Raw genomic sequence first — 21,876 nt, forward strand, 5'->3', positions numbered from 1 at the left:
GATTAAGAGGAAGAGGTCCCCGGGAAATGCTGGCACCAATAAAGAAGGGGGGCTTCAGATGTTACAGCAAATACTGGATCCTTCCCATTCCAAGTCAACCTCCCTGTACCCCACAGCCTTGGTGCCCACTGTGAACCCTTAGACATGTTTGGATTCTGGTGACCCAAACTCATGACTTGGTTCTGCTACCCACTTCCCTGGGCAGCCTAGGGTTGAGGTCATAAAGATGGGAGAGTCCTCAGAAGCCATCTTATATTCCAGACGAGGAGACCGAGGCCCAGAGGGAAGAGCTGGAATCAAAACTTGGGTCTTCTGACTTTTCATCCATCTTGAACTGCTGCTGGATGGACCTCAGTTTCCCCCTCTGTAAAGTGAGGCATCTTGAAGATTTCTAAGGTCCTGTCCAGTTCTAAACCCTTTGATGCTCGATCCATCTTATGTCACCCACCCCCATATGCCACCCCTTAAATAAGACACTCAGAGGTTCTGATTTCCACAGAGGACCCTGGTCTGAAGAGTCAGGACATGGGTGGGAGACCTGACCAAGTCATCTGGGTGACCCTGAGCAAATGATTTCCCTCCTCTTAACCGAAAGCAGTGATCATATTTCCCCTGGGGGTGCTGGGACAAAATAAACTTTATCTACCTTAAGGGGTACAGCCTTAGATGAATGAAACCCTCAACTTGCCTGGGCTGTTGGTAAAATGAAAGGGTTTGATTAGTTGGGCCCCAATGTCCCATCCAATTCTAGGGTACATAATCCTTAAAATCATCTTTATTTGGGATCATTGGATAGGGGGCCAGAAGAGGCTCAAAGAGCCATCCAGTCCAACCTCCCCACCCTTATCCCCATTATGAGGGAGGAAAACCAGCCCCAGAGAGGGAAGGGAATGGCCCAAGGTCACACAGAATCGAGCCAGGGACTGAAGCCAGGTCCTTGGAGAAGCAGCCAGGACTAATGCAACAGGCACTAAATGGAGAAACAAAAGCTAATTCAAACTTGGACTCTGATACCCAACTTTTTTGATAAACTTGGGCAAGTTGGGTTTTTTGTTTTGTTTTGTTTTTGTTTTACTTTTTAGGCCTCAGTTTCCTCATCTGTAAAAGGAGGGAGGAGTTGGATTGAATGAATGCTTTGGCCCCTTCCAGAGGAAAATACAATGAGTTGGAAGCCAGTGCTCCTTCTAGATAGCATGCCTTTTTGGAACCATCATCAAAGGACCTTCAATTCTGCCCTTTGGCCTCCGCTGGAACTGGGGTCATGAGGCCATGAACTCACTTGTGATTTCCCGCATTTTTTGGTTTTAGTTTTTACTTTCCATCTTAGAAACAATACTGTATATTGGTTCCAATCTAGAAGAGAGGTAAGGGCTAGACAATGGGGATTAAGTGACTTGCCCTGGTGTCTGGGGTCACATTTGGACACAGAAACTCCCATTTCTAAGCCTGGCTCTCCACGGAGCTCCCAAACTGCCCCCAACGTCCTTCATTTAACAAAACAAACATAAGACAGAGATTTGTGTACTTTTAGATTTAATGATAACTTGTTTTTATACCATATTTATTTCCATATAAATTAAAAAGGCTTCCTTTGCCACAAAGATAAAGATATATTCAGCATTCCCCACCCACAGCCCCACACCTTTACCTGGAGGGGATGGAAGGACACTGCCCCACCTCTTCTTCAGGGCCAAATTTCCATTATATGCCCTCACCAGAGCCGTGAATTGGAACAAAATTTCTCTAAGTCAGCTAGACTATATTAAACATCAACCCTCTTCCAGCCACACTGCTAAATGTGGGGCATATGCAGAAAGGCAAAAGGCAGCCTCTTTTCTAAAGGGGGAAACAAAGGCAGAACCAGTCTTTGATCACAATCTAATGGAAAGGAAAACACATTAAAAAAAAAACCACATGTAAAAAACAAATGAAGCACTGGATGAATTGAAGGTGATCCACAGATGGAAGATTTTCTTAAGGGACATGGGTGGAAGGTGAGATACTAGGCGCCAGGGAAGAAAGAGGCAGAGATGAGGAGGGAAAGGGTTCTGGGTTTAGGAGGAAGCCAGTGAAAACATTCAGAGATGGAGGGATGGGAAGAACAAGACCAGTGTCACTGGATCCCAGAGTGGGTGAAGGGGAGTCAGGTATAAGCACCCTGGAAAGGCAGGAGGTGGGACTTAGAGGACATCTTGTAATACTGCCCTCCCAACTCCAGGGAGGATGAGTCAACATTCTTATAGTACTTTTTAGACATAACTGATTATCCTCCTAATGGTCCAGTGAAAGAAGGAATGAAAGGATTTTATAGGTGAAGAAATGAAGATTCATACAGACTTCATCTACAGAGGGATTTTTCTTTTGTTCCCCTCCTTTCTCACATTAGAAATGCCTCACATTGTCAGTAGGTCCTCTAACTGCTATCCTATGAAAGAAAGAAAAAAGAAAAAAGGAAGGAAGGAGGGAAGGAAGAAAAGAGAGAAAAGGAAAGAGGGAAGGAAGGAAGAGAGAAAGAGAAAGAGGGAAGGAAAAGGAAGGAAGGAAGAGAGAGAAAGAAGGAAGAGAAAGAAAGAATGAAAGAAAGAAAAAAGAAAGGAAGAAAGGAAGAAGAAAGGAAGGAAGAGAGGGAAGGAAGGAAGAGAGAAAGAAAGAGAGAAGGAAGAGAAAGGAAGGAAGGAAGAGAGAGAAAGGGAGATAAGAAAGAGAGAGAGAGAAAGAGAGAGAGAGAAAGAAAAAAAGAAAGAAAGAAAGAAAGAAGAAAGAGAGAGAGAAAGAGAGAGAGAAGAAAGAAAGAAAGAAAGAAAGAAAGAAAGAAAGAAAGAAAGAAAGAAAGAAAGAAAGAAAGAAAGAAAGAAAGAAAGAAAGAAAGAAAGAAAGAAAGAAAGAAAGAAAGAAAGAAAGAAAGAAAGAAGGAAAGAAGGAAAGAAAGAAAGAGAAAGAAAGAAAGAAAGAAAGAAAGAAAGAAAGAAAGAAAGAAAGAAAGAAAGAAAGAAAGAAAGAAAGAAAGAAAGAAAGAAAGAAAGAAAGAAAGAAAGAAAGAAAGAAAGAAAGAAAGAGAAAGAAAGAAAGGGGAAGGAAGGGACAGAAACAGAGAGACAGAGGAGATAACTTCATCACTATAATTACATAAAATGTATCTTCAGAGCTCAAATCATTCTCTGCCCACAAACCTAGTGCCTCTTATGAGGGTGTGGAGGATGGAGAAGGAAGGATTTTTTAAAAATCCTAGTTTTAAACAAGGAAGTAGATTACATTTCTATGTACAAAATCTTTTTTTTTAACAACCCTTGGAAGGAGAAAGTCAAAGTATTATCATTTCCATTTTACATTTGAGGAAACTAAGGCTTTAAGACTCTGGAGAACTTCTGGTAGCCACACAGCCAATACAGGGATTCTAACCAAGGCCTCCTAATTTCCAAGTTCTTTCTAGACCATCCCACATATTCCTTTAAGGAAGGGAATCTATTTCTTGGGTCCCTGGAGGCATTAGACCTCTTGAAGGAACTCTCTCCAGGTGCAGAGGGTGCCAAAGGGGCCCTATTCTATTCCAGTAGTCCAAAGGATCTAAGATCGCCGCCATGTGAACACTCCCTTCAATAATACAAACTACACCTCCTTCCTAATCACTCATTCCCTATGACTGGCTCTCACCCATCTTCTATAAACTGGCCCGAGGTGCTGGGGGGAATCTCCTTCATTTCATCTTGCCACCATAGGGTGAACGGTCGAGGATGGGGACTCACATTAGTTGTTCCTCTCTCAGTTCGACGCTCTTCCGTGTTGGCATGTAGGTCCTATCGCCTTTCTTTGGAGCGGGAGTCCCAGGCTCAAGCTGGAAGCCCAGTCCAGCCACCTCTCACTGGCAGCACCTGGACACGTACCCCTCCAGAACCTGGTGCCTCCTGGCAGCTTCGTCACATGGCAGAAAAGGGGAAGGGGGAAAGACTCTCTGGGACTCTCTGGGAGAGTGGATGGAAGAGAGCTCAGAGGATCCAGGCTAAGATCCTTTGAAATGAAAAAACCCAAACCCAGATTTCAGTGACTTGTAGCTGAGAAGGGTTGAAATGCAGCCTGGAATGGTCCTTCTTCCTTCAATGTGGACAGTCTTGGGTTCCAGGATCTTGATTCATCTCTCATATATGTAAAATCTATATCCAATTGCTTGCCTTCTCTGGGAGGGATAATAGGAGGGAGGAGCTGAGAGAAGAAGGAAGGACAGAGGATAAGAATTTGGCTCAAACTTTAAAAAAATTAAGAATTTTTTTTTATGTAATGGGAAAAATAAAATAATATTTTTAAAAACAGCAGATTTTTAAAATTAGCTAAATTCCATTATTATTAGTCAACGTCCAAAGGACATAGAGTTGAAAGTGACCTTAGAGCACATGTAATGAAGTGAAAGTAGTAACTTTGCCTTAATGGGCTCAAAGAGGAACTGTGACTTTTTTTTTTTAATCATGGCCAATATTAGAATTTGTTTTGCTTGACTATACGCTTTGGACTGAACTTTTTTTTTAAACCCTTACCTTCCCTATTGGAGTCAATACTGTGTATTGGCTCCAAGGCAGAAGAGTGGTAAGGGCTAGGCAATGGGGGTTAAGTGACTTGCCCAGGGTCACTCAGATAGGAAGTATCTGAGGTCAGATTTGAACCCAGGAGCCCCCTGTCTCTGGGCCTGGCTCTCCATCCACTGAGCCATCCAGCTGCCCCCTGAACATATTTTTAAGTGGGTTTTCTTTTTCTTTTTCAGTAGGGGGTTAAAGATGAATTTTTGTTGATTAAAAATAATTTTTAAACTATCACACAAAAGGTCCCTGGCAATACTCTATCTAGAACTCAGATCCCTTTATTCCTAGTTTGCTACTTTTTCCACTGAGGTTCAAGAGGTAAATGAAATGTTTTAGCTAAGTTTACAGTGATTTAGTTTGCAGATTATACCTATGTGTACATATTGTGAGATGTCAAGGCTTAATGAGTTTCTAGTGACTTTGGTGATGTTTCCGATTACTTTGGAACATCAAGATTATGAACCGGTGATGGAAGTCTGAAAGTTCCAGCCCCAAAAGGTCAGGGTGCCCATCCTCCCTTCTAGCTCATCAAAGTCCCAACCTGGTACATTCCAAAAGATTCACAGCATATTCCTTGTCCTGGATGGAAATTTCCTACATTGCCCAATCACCCCCCACCCCTTTTCAGGGTTGCTCACCCACCTTTGGTGCCCACCTTTCACCTAACTCACCCGTGGCTCCGAGAAGCCATAGCATGCCCAGTGGCCACAGCTGAAAAAAATCCTCCTAGCAGACCTGCCGAAACAGGTTGTGGGTAACTAACAGTCAAAAAAAAACAAAACAAAACAAAAGTTTCTTCCCTGGGAAAGAAAGTTGGATTATTTATGGCTAGTGCTGCCCTCAGAGTAAAGCAATGGGAGCCCTTCCTTTCCCCAATGAAAGAAGAGCCTCAGAGAGGCTGACCGCGCATTTCCCTGGCTGCGGGTCCAGGATTCTGGCCCAATTCTTGGGAAAATGTTGGCTTTCCATACTCGCACTCTGTGTGTGTCCTTGGGCGAGCTACTTGGCCTCTGTGGGCCTCAGTTTCCTCCTTTGTAAAGGGAGCCTTTTGGTCTCCAATTGGAATCCGGGGTTGGGTGCAGAATGGGAAATTCCTGCTTTATCCGGTCCGGGTGGGAGGGTGCCCTAGAGTTTGCCCCAGGCTGGATAGACTGAAGTCGGGTGGGCGGAGACTGGGGGCTGGACATCTAGTCCCCCGGCAGCTGCAGTCAAGACCTCCCTTAGCCCCGGCTCCCGGTGCGCTTGCTAGGGAGGCAGCTCAGATACCATCATGGCCCTGCTCCTTGGCTCTCTGCTGATCCTGCTGGGGCCGCGGCTGGCCATGCCTTTCAACATCTCCGGGTTCCAGGCCTGCTCGAGCTTGCCGGTGCTCGGGGTGCTGCCCGGAGGCGGCTGGGACAACCTTCGCAACCTGGAGCTGGGGCTGGTCTTGAGGCGCAACTACTCCCTGTGCCGCGTCACCGAGGACCGGGAGTACTTGATTCCGGACCAGGTGCATGTGGTGCCCCGCCGGGAGAGCATGCTGGAGACCCACTCGGAGATCATCCGCGACTGGCGCACCTATACCGACGCCTTCTCCCTCACCATCAACGCGGAGGCCTCCTTCCTGTCCATCCTCAACGGCAAATTCTCGGCCTCCAGCCAGCGGAGCAAGGTGCACTCCGTGTACGACCAGACGATCACCACCCGGGTGCAGGCCCGCCAGCACATCTACTCGCTGGCAGCGCAGCCGCCCTGGGTCTTGGCGGAGGCCTTCCGGCAGCAGCTGCTGCACATCAGCGAGCACCTGGAGAACAACCGCAGCCAGCAGGCCAGCTACCAGGCCGAGCTCTTGGTGCTGGCCTACGGCACCCACGTCCTCACCGAGGTGGAGGCCGGGGCCAGCCTGATGCAGGAGGACCAGGTGAAGCGTGCCCTCCTGGACGAAAATTCCACCAAGAAGGTGGGCATCGCCGCTTCCGCCTCGGCCATCTTCTTCAGCCGCATCCAGCTGGGAGCCAACCTGACGGGGCAGGTCCGGAACCAACAGCAGTGGGAGTACGTGAAGAACACGGTGAGCTCCAAGATCCAGAACCACGGCGGGGAGCCCTTTTACCCTGGCATCACCCTCCAGAAATGGCAGCAGAGCATCCCCAACAGGCTGGTGGCCATCGGCAGGTCAGGACTGCCCCTGCCCTTCTTCATCACGCCCGAGGCCCTGCCGGAGCTCCAGGTGCCCTCCGTGAGGCGGCTGGCTCTGACGGTGCAGAAAGCCATCCAGCAGTACTACGCAGTCAACACCTACCCCGGCTGCTTGCAGCCCAAAGCCTCCAACTTCAACTTCCAGGCCAACGTGGACGACGGCTCTTGCGAGAAAGCGAAGCACCACTTCACCTTCGGGGGCGTCTTCCAGAAGTGCCAGGCAGTGTCTGGGAAGGGCGCGGAGACGCTCTGCCAACCCTACCGTACCGCGAACCCCCTTACCGGGGCCGCCTCCTGCCCCAAGAACTACTCGGCGCTGCTCTTGAACAGCGAGCTGCGAAGCAGCAACGTGCCGCAGATGGAGTGTCGGAAGCAGTGCAGCTCCTGCTACTGGCTCTTCCAGTGTTGCAAGACCGTGTGTGGCAATCGCGAGCACCCCAGTGTGGTGAGCTTGTCTGCCTACTGGTGCTCGCCCGCCGGGAGCCCTGCGCTCTCCAAGCCCGGCTTCCTCTTCGGGGGACTGTACACCAACACGCAGAGGAACCCACTTACCAAGGCTCAGACGTGCCCCCACTTCTTCTACCCCCTGGTGCTCTTTGAGGACCTGAAAGTATGTGTCAGCGGCAACCACGAGATGGGCAAATCCTCGGCCATTCCCTTTGGAGGCTTCTTCAGCTGCCGCGTGGGCAACCCTCTGGCTGGCTTCCTGCAGGGCCAGAGCCCGGGGATGCTGAAGGAGGTCTTTTATCGGGACAGCCCCACGGTCTACCCCATGAAATGCCCCCCTGGCTACAGCCAGCACCAAGCCTATCTCAGTGAAGGCTGCCAGATCCTCTACTGCCTCCAGGCCGGCGCTCTATTTGCCCAGCAGCTGGTCCCCATTCATCTGCCTCCCTTTATCCGGCCGCCTCTGCTAAATGAAAGCTACACCGACGTCGACGCCTTAGTGGATTCAGATGCCAACCAGATCTCGAACCTTGACGACGCCACTAAAAAGGCTTTGAAGGGCTCTGGAGGGGACCAGGAGCACTCGGGATCCGGAACCTGGGTCACTGCTGGAGTCTGGTTGCCCCTAGTGATTTCGCTGGTGATTGTAGCTGGGGTGCTTGTCTTGAGTATCAGATGCTACAGAAAGAGGCAATATCTGAAACTGACAAAAAGACGTTTGGATTCAGACCAAGAAATGACTCTAGAAGAGCCCCCAGTCAATACAGCATGAGTTTCCCGCCCCCCCCCCATGCTTCCTTTCCTGCCCCCCCGCCCCAAATTTTCACCCTTCTCTTCCCTCCTTAATAGGACTTCAGTGTACTTTGTGTCCTCCCCGACTCCCCGATGTCGGTACTCCTTTTGCCTGGGGAAAAAAGGTTATTATCAGGGCTTCGGTTTCTTGCTAGAGGCACTTTACAGGCCCGGGAGGTAGAGACTTTTCCTTTTACTCCTTGTGAGGTCTTCCTTTCTTGCTGAGAGAGAGAACTGCAGATAAACACAGAAGCAGAGTCCGTTCTTGTCCTGGAGACACTCTAATGGTGGCAGATAATAGATAAAAGAGGGCTGGTGGTAGAGGAGGGGTGATTGGTTAAAGGAAAGGGTGATCTGTTAAAGGAAGGGGAGATCTGCTAAAGGAAGGGGTGATCTGTTAAAGGAAGGGGTGATCTGTTAAAGGGAGGGGTGATCTGTTAAAGGGAGGGGAGATCTGTTAAAGGAAGGGGAGATCTGCTAAAGGAAGGGGTGATCTGTTAAAGGGAGGGGTGATCTGTTAAAGGAAGGGGAGATCTGTTAAAGGAAGGGGAGATCTGTTAAAGGAAGGGGAGATCTGTTAAAGGAAGGGGTCCCACAAAATTGTTTCTGCCCCAGAATGATAGCATAATTCCTATTCCAAAACGCTTTGATTTCTAAATCCCTGTATCGCAAATATATATAAAGGAAAAACAAGGTATAGGAAAGATACCCTGTTTATTTAGGGCTAAGAAGAGCATTGGGCTGAGTAGAGGAGCTTTTGCAGTCTGACTACAGTTATAAAATCAAATAAAAAAGTGATCCATGGAGACTGGAAGTATTCCTTGCCTTCAGCCACAAATTCTGGATGTTTTTTTTGTTTTCCTTTTTAAACCCTTCCCTTCCCTCTTGGAATCAATACTGTGTATTCCAAGTCAGGAGAGTGGTAAGGGCTAGGCAATGGGGGTCAAGTGACTTACTTGCCCAGGGTCATCCAGCTGGGAAGTATCTGAGGCCAGATTTGAACACAGACCCTCTCTGTCTGGTTCTCAATCCACTGAGCTACCCAGCTGCCCCCCCTGGGTGTTTTCTAAACCAAAGACCAAGTCTAATTTCACAGTTGAACTAGGCACCTGAAAAAGAACCAGGCTCTTGAAAGTATTCCTAACAAATTCAATCCAGCCTCTGCTGGAAGAGCACCAGGGAGAGGGAAGCTGCTACTGCTGCTGAGGCTGCCATTTCATTCCTGGCTAGCTCTGATCTATAGGCTGTCTTTCCTGGCATGGAATTTCAGTCTGCCACTTGGCAACGTCCTATCCCTGCCCTCTGAAACCAAGCAAAATAAGCAGAGTCTCTTTTCCACGGTGCATCTTAATAAAGGGACAGAAAAGAATAAATTGCATTGGAACCAGCAGCACCCCATTAAGTACAGAGATCTCAGATCCTCCTGGCTTTCTCTCCCTCTGATTTGTGTTGGGTGTCGGACTCATCCTCATTGAATTGTATTGTAAGTGGGAGAAATGGGCTTTGGATCTCTCCTTCCCTTCCCAGGACCTTGGCAACTTGAACAATAAAAAAGTACCAAGATGAGAAGCTTTGCAGTGTCATCCTTTAATACACACACCTAATCTCCTCCCTCAACTCCTACATCTAATTTCATTTACTAATTTCATTTAATCTCTAGCAGAGAGTGATCCCATACCTAGCAAGGATAAAAGACTTGGGTGTATAGAATTAATATTTAAAAGAATGATTTGCAAATATCTACCCCCAGAGAAAAAACTGATAAACAGAAATGGGAAAGGCAGCATTTGTTTATTTATTTTAAAAACCAATACTGTGTATTAGTTCAAAGGCAGAAGAATGGTAAGGGTTAGGCAATGGGAGTTAAGTGACTTGCCCAGGGTCACACAGCTAGGAAGTATCTGAGGTCAGATTTGAACCTGGGACCTCCCATTTCTAAGTCTGGCTCTCAATCCACTGAGCCACCCAGCTACTCCTGAAAGACGTCATTTATGTAGACATGCCAGTCCATGTCTAAAGTAGTGTGGAAGGGGAGGGAAGTGTTGAGGTATCTGGGAATAATTTCTTTTAAAAAATAAAATAAATACTTGGGTACAAGAAGGCTTGGATTAGTGGAGATACTCGAGGAATTTATGGAAGCTGAAAAGAGGCACTAAAAAAATGGAGGGAGAGTTCATTAAATTTATGGGGACTCTGGACTTGCCAGAAATCCTTTTTATTTCAAAGCAAGTCAAAACCATTCCAAAAATGTCTTGGTTCATTTAAATGCCTGAACTTTTAGTAGAAAGACCCAAAGGAATGTCTTTCTCAGCTGAATTCCTTCTATAATTCTGTATGGTGTTGTCTAATTTAAAATAACTTAGTTCAATTCAGTATTTATTGCAGACTGTAATTAGAACCCAGTGCTGATTGCTGGGAGGGCACACTGAGTTTTAAGATAAGTGGTTCTTGCTACAGAGACCATAGTCTCAAGACAAAAAAAGAATTGTGGCCACGGGCAATGTAATTCAGTTGGGCTAATTATAAACTTGGTATTTTCTGAAGGCATCCAGCCTGTGGGCTTATGATGCCCAGCTCTGGGGTTGGGACTGGGGAGACATTGTACAAAATTATACATTTTCCTCAGAGTTGACTGTGGGTTTGTATTAGAAGAAATCCACTACTAGAACAGCAAATCTAAGCAGTCCATTGAAAATAGATGCTATCAAGCCACCAGGGAATTGATGGGGTCTGCTTTTAAGAAGCCAGAATGGATTTCTTTATTTTTATGGGCACTGGGGGTGAAGTGACTTGCCCAGGGTCACACAGCTGGGAAGTGTCTGAGGTCAGATTTGAACCCAGGACCTCCCATCTCTAGGCCTGGCTCTCAATCCACTGAGCTACCCAGATTTATTTTTAATAAGTAATTTTTTTCACTTTTTTATTGTCACTCAAAGCATACTTCCATGTTGGTCATTTTGTAAGATTATTAATTATTTAAAAGATATTGTACATATGCATATATACATGAAACATACACCTACACATGTATCTAAACTTAGAGATATATGTGTGCATATTCACATACATACATATATAAACGCATATAATTTCTTTGTTTCTTGGGTGTAAAAGGCAATATCTCAGCAAATGAGGTGTGGAGTGAGAGGACCTGTTTCAAAATCCTGGCCCTGCCATTGAATTACCTGAATGATCTTGGGGCAAATCACAATCTGAACCTCACTTTTCTTACCTGTGAAATGAACCAGATGACCTCTGAAGTCCATCTAACACTTGCTGCTGTTGTGTTTTGGCCTTATCCTTTCCCTTGAGTTTATTATAACAACCATCAAACTTTTGTTTTTACAAATGCACAAACAAGACAGTCATGGCTAGAAATAAAGCAATATGGCCCCTTAAGTCTCCTGTTTTACCTCTTGATTTCTATTATTTGCAAATTAACTATTAACTATCACATGGGGCAGGATGCTTAAATTTGGCTCTGATCTGTTCCCTTGACCATTATTTTAAATTTATAGTCCATTTTTTACATTATATTGTACAGTATATCGCAGTGTTTACTTTCAAGTTTGTTTGTTTTTTTTATTCAAGTACCATATTTTTGTTTTGTTTTTTTAACACTCATCTTCCATCTTGGGATCAATACTGTGTACTGGTTCCAAGGCAGAAGAATAGTAAGGGCTAGGGAATGGGAATCAAGTGACTTGCCCAGGGTCACACAGCTAGAAAGTGTCTGAGGTCACATTTGAACCCAGGACCTCCCATCTCTAGGTCTGGCTCTCAATCCACTGAGCCTCCCAGCTTTCCCCTATTCAAGTATATAGTGAGGTGAAATATAAACACTTAGAAGTATTATTGTCAAACTGTCAAATTTGGAAAAGCAAAAAATCACTTCTAGGTTTGTTTACTTTGTGTTATGAAAATGTACAACAAAATCAACTTCCACAGATTAAATTTAATGCTGCAAACCATTTTCTTTAAGTTGTTCCCTGAATGAAACATTCTAATCCCATTGGATGCTTTGATCGTTTCCAGTCTTGTTCAGAACTGGAGCTCTGTGCTGACAATGAGGCCAGTCTGTCATATTTCATCCTAATTCAGGCGATCTGCTACTCAGAGGAATATTTACTGATGCCCACAAAGAATAGTGAGGATTTTGTTGCTCTTTCTGGAGACTCAAATTATCCTGCTTCAAACTCTTCTTTGAACTTTAAGTAGCCTTTTATCAAAATGTTTAATCCACTGCTGGGGACAGTTTGGTTCTGGGGGAATCTGATGAGTTTTCAGTCTCTCTCATTCCTGGGCTTTGGTCCAGGACTTCAGATCACAGAGTTTACATTCTACCAGGGGGTAGGAGTGGGGAGGAGACAGCATGGACACGTGTGAGTGTAAGCAATAATTACAAGGTGATTATTTTTTCTTGGGAGAAGATCTCCAAAATATGCTGAATGACAAATTGCTCAGCACTGTCAACTCCCTTCCTTCATCTAGCTGCCCTTCACACATTCTCCTCTCTAACTACCTCTCTAGTTGTCCCCTAAGCCTAATTTCTCTTCTGTGTGTTTGCACACAGGTGGTAGGTAGCATCTGAAATGCATTCATCATTACCCCCTTGAATCCCAGGCTCGCTTCTTGACCTCAGGCTGGGTCCTTATTCTTTAAATCTTTTTAAGAAAATAATTTTCTTTCATTTTTTTTTTTTAGAAAAAAGTAAACTCTTTGGATGAAAAAAAAAAGTCTCTTTTCTTTTTCTTCTCCTAAACCCTCGCAACAAACATACACAGTCAAGCCAAAAAAATTCCTGCGCTGGCCGTCTGATAGATAATGCACACTTGCTTCCTTTGCACCCTGAGTCCATCAGTTCACAGGCAGATAGATGGCTTCCTTCATCTTTGGTCCTCTGGAGCTAGCCTTATAGATGGGATGCTAAATGAGTCCTTAAGTCTTTTCGGGTTATTTGTCTTTATAGTGTTGTGAAGGGTTTTCTTGTTTCTGTTCATTTCACATGGCATCAGTTCATCCATTTTGGGGAAGCTGCAGGATCCAGCCAGAGTGATAGATTTTTGTGGGTACCAGTACAGGAACTGGGCTGCCATCCCTCACTTACACTCTAGCACTGGCAAGTTCCTTTCCAGATCAGGCACTACCAAAGGGCATTCGATTACTCCTCTGTTAGGACCTTGCTAATGTCTGTGACATTTTTCTGATAGTCCTGACTTCTACCAAAATACCAAAGTATGCCTCCCTCTTCCCTCTTCTTTGAGGTATCCAGTCACTGTGCTTGAAACCATCGCTACCCCTAGCTCATTGGCCTTGATAGTCAGAACTGCGAGATTATTCCTGTGAGCCAAAGGGAGGCAGAAGAGAGCATTAAAAAAGAAAGAAGTTTGCTGGGCTCGGTATCAGGAGATCTGGGTTCAAATCTTGATTCAGAAACTGTCTGTGGGAGACCTTGGGCCAGCTCTGCAAGGGAGCAGAGGCTCTGAATCATTATTAGATAGAGAGGATAATAATCCTACACAGGAATGCTGGGAAGAAAATGCTACAAAAACCATATAAAACTAGAGTAATGAGAATTAGATGATGGGTGCTCAGGACTTGGAAGACAAGTATAGTGCTACACCAGTGTGTGTTTTTTATTATTTGTTATTTTTTAATCTGTTATCTGCTGTCCTAGAATCAATTCTAAATATGGATAAGGGCTAGGCAGAGGGGGTGAAGTGACTTGCACAAGGCCACACAGCTAGGAAGTATCTGAGGCCAGATTGTACCTTCCTGTCCCCAGGCCTGACTCTATCCATTGAGTCACCTAGCTGCCTTTATTATTATTAAAACAACTACTACTGACACAACCAGCTATTCTGATTTAGGATACATGATTTAGGCTTTTGAGTATTATCTATTTCCTTCTGGCCCATTCACCTTACAGCAAGGATTCTTAACCAGGGTCCAAGTGGGTAGTTTTGGATAGATTTTAGGTCTGGGAACTTGGATGGGAAAAATATATATATACATTTTTATTTTTAAAATCGAACATTTCTTCTAATTATTTAAAAATCTGATTTGTTTGCTCAGGACTGAGGCATAATAGATTTTTTAAAACCCTGCCTTCTGTCTTAGATTCAATACTAAATATGGGCTTCAAGGCAGAAGAATGATCAGGGCTAGGCAATTGGGGTTAAGTGACTTGCCCAAGGTCACACAGCTAGGATGGTCTGAGGTTAGATTTGAACCCAGAACTTCCCATCTCTGAGCTCCACTCTCTAACCATTGAGCCATCCAGCTGCCCCATGTAATAGATTTTTAATAAATGCATGGGTTCTCCCTCTATCCCTATGATAGTTTGTTTCTTCTTGGTCAAAAGTTAGAGTCAAGGAATTGAGGAAAGTCTGAGAATATGATGTGACAAAGTGACTCAACGGGCTCTCTGGGAAACACTCTGCTCAAATGTTTCCTAGGATTCATCCAGTTCTAACTCCTTATTTTACAGATAGGAAAGCAAGGGCCAGCGAGAGGGAGGGACTGGTCCAGGGTCACACAGGGAGTTGGTAACAGAAGGATTCAAGGCCAAGACCTTGGACTCGGAGCCTCTGTGCCCTGGTAGTCTTCCATGATCCTACCTGGTTTCTGTGTACTAATTCACTTGGCAAACATTTTTTATATACCTTCTATCCATTTCATTTAATCAGGAACTGAAACCAAATCAGGAACAGAAACCAGGAACAGGAACTATTTATTGGGGGAAGCAGGGATGAAGGGAAAGGCCAGGAAGGGCAGGTCATTGCCAAAAGGCTAAGACTTTGCTGTTCTGGAGATAGATAAGAGTTTGGCAGCTGAATAAAAAAGGTGAGTCCAAGGCTTTCGCTTTGCCCTGGTGGGGGCTGGCTCTGTTCTGGGCAAAGGAAAGGAGGGGAGCAATCGGGAGACTTTGAATGGTCTAGAGTCAAGAACGATGGGAATTCAGTTGTTTGAGCTCCCTGGGCTTTGGGTTCTAATTGTGAAGGAAGGAGGCAGGGATACGATAATAGCAATGACAATCAGAGTAACCGAGGCCAACATCAGAAGTTCCCAGAGCTCTTTGGGTATAATATCTCATTTGATTCTCACTTGAGACTCTGGTCAACACACATTTGTTAGATGTTTGTTATATGCCAGGCGCTGTGCTAAATGTTGGAATATACCAGGTGAAAAATAAAAAATCTGGCCCTGATCTCAAAGGGACTCACAGTTTAACAGGCGGAGACAACATGCGAGAAAGGTACATGGGGTAAATTGAGGCAAGGCTCTATGACTAAAGGGCATCTAGGTGGCTCCATGGATGAAGTGCCAACTGGGAGTCATGATGATTCATCTTTGTGAGTTCAAATCTGGCCTCTGACACTTATTAGCTATATGACCCTGGGCAAGTCACTTAAACCTGTGGGCCTCAGTTTCCCCATCTGTCAAATGAGCTGGAAGAGGAAATGGTGAACCGCTCTGGTATTTCTGCCAAGAAAATCTCACAGTCAGCCAGGACTGAAGTGACTGAACAAGAAACTATGATTAAGGAGGGCTAGGAAAGACTTTCTTGAAGAAGGGAGGACCTGAAGGAAGCTGGGGAGCTCAGGAGGCAGGGATGAGGAGGAAGAAAGCTCAGGCATGGGGGACAGTCAGAAAAAATGCCCTGAATCAGGAGATGGAATATTTTGTTAGAGCAACAGTAAAAAGGCCATTTCTCCTGGATCACAGAGGCTACAGAGGGCAGTAAGAAGGAAGAAGACTGGATGCCATGAGGTTAGTCTATCATAATCACCTCGTTACAGATGGAGAAAAGGAGACAGGGAGGTTAGGGGACTTGTTTAGGGTCACACAGCTCTCAAGGGCCTGAAGTGAGAAGGAAGCTCTTTTGCCTTCAAGCCTAGCATCCTGATGACCAGTCACATGGCCTCGTGGTTGATTCTCTGGTCTCTCCCAACTCAAATGTTCTACGAGAGGGGTTGTGGAGTAGAAGAAATGACCGTAGAGTCCAAGAGTCAGGAAACCTGGATTCTAGTCCCAACGTGACTTTGTACTAGCTGTGTGGCCATAGGCAGGTCATCTACCTTTCCCCGTATCTCAGTTTCTTATTCTGTGACATGGGGATAATTCACAGAGTTATCGAAACATGAGATGACACAGGGTCCAACAGCAAAACTCCAAGGGATTCCCCTTGTTTTTTATTGTGTTCAGTCATGTCAGTTGTCTGACTTTCTTTGCTGACTCCATTTGGGGTTCTCTCGGCAAAAATACTGGCATGGTTTGCTCTTTACTTCTCCAGTCCTTTTCTTAAATATTTACCTTTGGTGTTACTATCAATTCTAAGAGAAAAACAGCAAAAGGGCTAAGCAACTGGGGTTATGGGACTTGCCCAGGGTCACACAGCTAGAAGTATCTGAGGCCAGATTTGAACCAGGTCCTTCCGACTTCAGACCTGGTGCTCTATCCACTGTGCTACCTAGTTGCTCCTTCTCTAGTTCATTTTACAAATGAGGAAACTGAGGCAAACCAGGTTAAGTGTCTTGCCCAGGGTTATACAGCTAGTGTCTGAGGTCAGATTTGAACTCGGGTCTTCCTGACTCCAGGCCTGGTGCTCTGTTCACTGTATCACCTAGCTACCTACCTTTATTTTTACTCCGGGAAAATTCCATCTTTTTGTAAATTTGACTGCACCCATCTTTGTCATTCTGAAAGGCCTAGAAGATGAGCCTGTTAGGTTTGCAGAGGGCCAAGCACCAGGCAGCCTTTAGAGCCTTTGAAGTCCAGTTCCTAAAAAGTGGCCTTGCCAAGACTCGTGTCCTAAGGGTGGATGGTCTGGCCTTCTGCCCCCCGGAAGTCTAACTCGGAAGCCTTGGCAGCTGGAATGAAGGAACAGCCCAGCCCACGGCATCATGGGAACTAGAAGAGACCTTCCAGGGCGAAGCTAGCTTCTTGAGAGCAAGGGACATCCCGCTCCTGTCTTAGCACCTATCCCTAGCCCAGTTCCAGGCACACAGCAAATAACCTCATTCAAATCTCTCATTTTACAAATGGGGAAGCCAAGGCTCAGGCAAGAAAAATGGCCTGCCCAAGGCACACTGCATTTCAGAGTTGGGATTCAGAATCAGGCGAATCTAGATTCGATGCCCTTTCCACTGCACTGCAGTGCCTCTTGCTAAAGCTAAATGATAATGTGGATAGTGTGCTGGACATGGAGACAAGAAGACCCGAGTTCAAATCTGATCTCTGACAATGACTAGCTATGGAACTCTGGGCTACTCACTTAACCTTTGTCTATCTCGGTTTCCTTAGTTGTAAAATCGGGAATGATGGCATCTGCCTCACAGATTTATGGAAAGGATAAAAAGAGAATATTTATAAAGCACTTTGCAAATCTCAAAGTGATAGAAGTTAGCTATTGTTAGTATTATTATTATTATTTAAAAACCTTTACCTTCTGCCTTAGAATACTGTGTATTGGTTCCAAGGCAGAAGAGTGGTAAGGGCTAGGCAATGGGGGTCAAGTGACTTGCCCAGGGTCACACAGCTGGGAAGTGTCTGAGGCCACATTGGAACCCAGGACCTCCTGTCTCTAGGCCTGGCTCTCAACCCACTGAGCCACCCAGCTGCCCTCCTAGCATTAGTATTAATTAGTCAATTAATCATTAATTAATAATAATTAATACTCAATAACAATAAGTTAATTAATTATTAATTAGTGATAGTATTATTATTAATCTGTGATATTCTACTCTTTTTCTCCATCCCCATAAAAATGAAATCTAAAAGAATCTTAAAAGCAGAAGGGATCTGAAAATCGATGGAAGCTGGTGATCCTTCCAAACGCCGTGTTTTTATACCACAGTTATTCCTGGAAGCTCCTGACACAAATAAGATCGTGAGCCCTCTCTCATTATAAAAGAAGTCTCCTGTGTTGTCCTTTGCCCTTTCTTTTGGAAAAGGACCAACGGCATCCTGGAGCGCCATCTTGACTCCTGCTTGGACTGGATTTAAGTGTGGCAGAGCCTCCTTTTCTCTTCCAGGGTCATCAAAGTCTATGGCAAGCCGGAAGTTAGGATGAGCCGAGGGGTCTGACGCCTGACCAAGCTCCAAGGGCTCCCCAGGGCCTGCCTTGGCTGCCTTCTTGGCCCTTGGAGCCAACTCTTCTCAGCCTGTTCCCTCCCAGAAGTCTTCACTCGCTTGGACAGGTGCCCCCTGAAGAAGCCGGTAGGCCTCGAGGGTTCACAGAGGTGTAGCTGCTGGGCCTGCTATGGCTGCCTGGAGCCCCAGCCCGAGCTGAGTGCCGAGGCTCCGCCAGGCCCTTCCTCCATTGGCCTCCCTGCATGTCCTATCCAGTGACTGACTGACATCTCTAACACTTGGCGGGAGCTCTTTCCATTTCTGATGGGTAGCCGGGCCTTGGGGTTCATTCCCAGTGAGCGGTGGCAGATGGAGGCAGTTAGGGTAGTGGGGGCCAGTCTGGGGTGAGAGAAGGGGGAAGCCCGGAATGGCCAGATGCTGGGCAGGCTCTGAGGGGGCTTCAGGAGCGCTTTTTATCTCCCTTAGTTACCAAGGAAGGGTTTATTTGTTTGGGCAGCGTCACTTTACCCAAGGTTCATCCTGTTTTCCGTAGGGAACCGCCATGCAAATTATATGCTAATGAGGCACTAAACACTCAGGGAGAACTTCCGGTTCCTTTTGTCTGATTGGAACCCACTCAAAGGAGAGGCAGGTTCCAGGCCCTTGTGTGGATGCTGATTGGCCCATCACAAAGTTCCCACCTGTGTCCTCATAGCAACCTGGGAGTCCTGAGGAGCCATTACAAGGAGGGTGGCCTTAGACTTGACCTGTCCATCCGTTATTTCATTTCCAACTGAGAGCAGCATGGGGAGGGGGATGGGAGCGGATCTGGGATCTCCTTAGAACTCCTTCGTGAGGTTCCAACTCCCTGCAGGTTATTGTTGTGACTGGTCAGTCGGTCCGACTCTGGTACCTCATTGGGGTTTTTTGGGTGAAGATCCCGGAGGGGTTTGCCATTTCCTTCTCCGGCTCATTTTACAGGTGAGGAAACTGAGGCAGACAGGGTGCCGTGACTTGCCCCGGGGTTGCCTAGCTGGCAAGTATCTGAGGCCGGATTTGAACTCAGGAAGACTCCAGGCTCAGGACTCTATCCTCCCTAGGACCGAGCTGCCTCCCCTCTGCTCCCCTCCCTTCCGAGAGAACTGCCCAGAGCGCAGAGAGATTTGCCCAGCCTCACACCACAAGTATGAGAGGGGCGGAACTTGAACCCAGGCCTTCCGGGTTTGGAGGGAGGCCCGCGGCTCTGAACTGTGTGGGCATATTTGATTCCCATTTTACAAGTGGAGACGCTGAGGCCCAAAGAGCCGAGGTGGCCGGTGTGGGAAGCCATCTTGGCTCTGGAATCCAAGCTCCTCTCTCTGAGCTGGGCGGTGAGGAAGGAAGAATGTCCCTGTGAGGGCGGAAGTCCCGGAGCCTGTGGCCGCCCAAAGTGCTTAGTCATTATTACATCATTTTAGCTTCATAATACATTAACTTCAGATTTAACGCCAGGGGGCAGGCTCAGGCTCCTCCCATGAGGCAGGCTCAGGGCAGTAAGTCAGAAGAAAGTTACAAAAAAAGATTTGGATGGATTGGAACAGAACACAATGGAATCAAAAGAACGGATGAGGAGGCAGCTGGGTGGCTCAGTGGATCCAGAGTCAGGCCTAGAGAAGGGAGGTCCTAGGTTCAAATCTGGCCTCAGACACTTCCCAGCTGTGTGACCCTGGGCAAGTCACTTGACCCCCATTGCCTAGCCCTTGACACTCTTCTGCCTTGGAACTAAAGCAGAGTATTGATTCTAAGGCAGAAGGTAGGGGTTAACAAAAAAACAAGCCCGAGTTCCAATCCTTCCCTCAGCACTTCTCCTCTTAGTGTTTCAAGTAATTATCTAACATGATCATATGTAAAACAATTGCTGTTCTGGGTTTGTGGAAGGATTTCCCACACTGGGAACCCCTATGCTGAAGAACATTTTCCCCAGAGCAATCCAGAAAAGAAAACAAAATGGCGAGCCTGCTGGGAAGAGGCTCTCCTAACACTTAACCAATGTCATTCTAGCTACAAAGAGCAGATGGTGAAATGGTTGCATCTCAGAGGGAGATTCGGGGCTCCACTCCTTCCCGGGCCCAGCTTCTGGAAGGGGAACAAAGAGGAAGTGGCAGCTTCCGGTGCTGGGCAGGCAGCAAAGGATTTCTTCACCACCCTGTGAAGTAGAGAGGGCGGGCATTAGCGTCCTCATTTTACAGATGAACAAACTGAGGCCAGAGAGGCTAAACGGTTTGCCCATGACTACATCTAGTAACTGTTGGAGGCAAGATTTGAATTCAGCCCTCTCAAAGGATTGGCTTCCTGGGCTGTGTGGAGCTGCCTAGAGTCCCCGATCTGGGCGGGGAGAGTGGGTGGTAGCTCCCAACAGGCCGGAGCCCCGGCCTGCTGTGTACAGCCTTGGGCCTGAGAAGTCTCATGGCCCGAGCAGGGCACCATGCTTAGCCCTGTCAGGTAGCTGTGCGGACCGGAGCAATGGGTGTGTGTGTGTGAGACAGAAAAAAACACTCTCCCTCTCTGCCCCCGCTTCTCTCTTCCATTATCCTTTGTATGCTGGGCTCCGGCGACCTCTAGCGGTGCCAGGCTGAAAGTCCTGCCTTGCCCATCTGCGTCTGCAGCTGGGGAGAGCCCGGCACTGGGACGCCACAGCGCGCAGGGTCAGTTAGGTCGGACTCTAGAGGCCCCGCCCCTTCCGGCTGAAGCCGCTGGGGCTCCCACACCTGCAGTCCCACACCTAGAGGACTTCCGTCCAGGCTGGGCGGAGCCGGGCCGGGTGGGAGGGGCTTGGGGCCGCTCCGCACCTCCAGGGCAAGGCGAGGGGCCGGTAGAAGGGTGGAAGTCTGGCTTCCGACACGTGTGACCCAGGCCAAGTCACTTCATGTCCTCCTGCCTCAGGGTCTGTATTTATCAGCGAGGGTCATCATGGCGCCTCTCCCCATGGCTGTGGTGAGGAAAAACGAGCTGCAAACCCAAACGCTCTCACCCTGGCCAGCGTCGTCGTCTTTCCGTCTGAGCCCTCCTTTTACAGGAGAAACGGAGCCTGGAGCCAGCGCCGCCACGGGAGACTGAGAGGAGTGACTTGTCCAAGGTCACACTGCTCGCCGGTGGCAGAGCCTGGGCTCCCGGCCCAGCACTTCCTCCTACAATAAGCAGACTCCACTCTGCAGAGACGATGAGGTCCCAGAGGGAGCACGGCTAGAGAGAAGGGCCAAGGGTGGGGGCGAGAGAGGGGCGTCACCGGCATGAACCGAAGAGTCCCCGAGGAGGAGCTAAGCGCCCCGAGGGATTTAGGCAGGACTAGCCTAGCCACCCTGGAGGGAAGGAGGATGGGGTGGAAGAGGTGGGCCCTGGCTGGCCTCCTCTGTTCTCTGGCGGGGGGCCCGGGGTATTTGGACCCTGCCTGGCGGTCCTGTGCCGATCTCATCCTGCCCAGAGAAGAGGCGAGGAACCACCTCCCAGGCTTCCCGGCCTGGAGCCCCGCGATTGGATCCCAGGATTGTGGCCTGGAAAGCCAGGCCGCCCCACTACCAGGGGGCGGGAGGCTGCAAAGACCCGTCAGTGCCTCCTGTGTAGACCTCAGGAGTCGGAGGACACAGCCGGCTTCTCCTCCGGCTCCGATGGCCACTGTGCCCAGAGGGCTGCCTCCTGGGCTCAGCGGGGCCCTGCCTTGGGGACCCCTGGGGGAACCCACAGAAGAGCCTGCAGCTTTATTAGGAATCTGCCTCTTCTCTGTTTCCCCCGCCCGAGGGAGAGCAGCTGGTGAGTGGTGACTCACTATCCAGGACAC

At 47.5% G+C, this 21,876-nt stretch overlaps 1 protein-coding gene across 1 annotated transcript; it reads left to right on the forward strand.

The window, feature by feature from the left end:
• The first annotated feature begins 5,838 nt into the window (after nucleotides 1-5,838).
• Nucleotides 5,839-7,968, forward strand: LOC100027203 (macrophage-expressed gene 1 protein). Its single transcript, XM_016422875.2, has one exon. It carries the CDS (start codon nucleotides 5,839-5,841, stop codon nucleotides 7,966-7,968), a length of 2,130 nt encoding a protein of 709 aa, XP_016278361.2.
• The last annotated feature ends 13,908 nt before the right edge of the window (nucleotides 7,969-21,876 follow it).

This window comes from Monodelphis domestica, chromosome 6 (genome assembly GCF_027887165.1).
Source record: "Monodelphis domestica isolate mMonDom1 chromosome 6, mMonDom1.pri, whole genome shotgun sequence".
In the NCBI taxonomy this organism is placed as follows: Eukaryota; Metazoa; Chordata; class Mammalia; order Didelphimorphia; family Didelphidae; genus Monodelphis; species Monodelphis domestica.

Excerpts from the sequence above, each read along its gene's own strand:
- LOC100027203 (XM_016422875.2), top strand. The coding sequence starts at position 5,839 with ATGGCCCTGCTCCTTGGCTCTCTGCTGATCCTGCTGGGGCCGCGGCTG.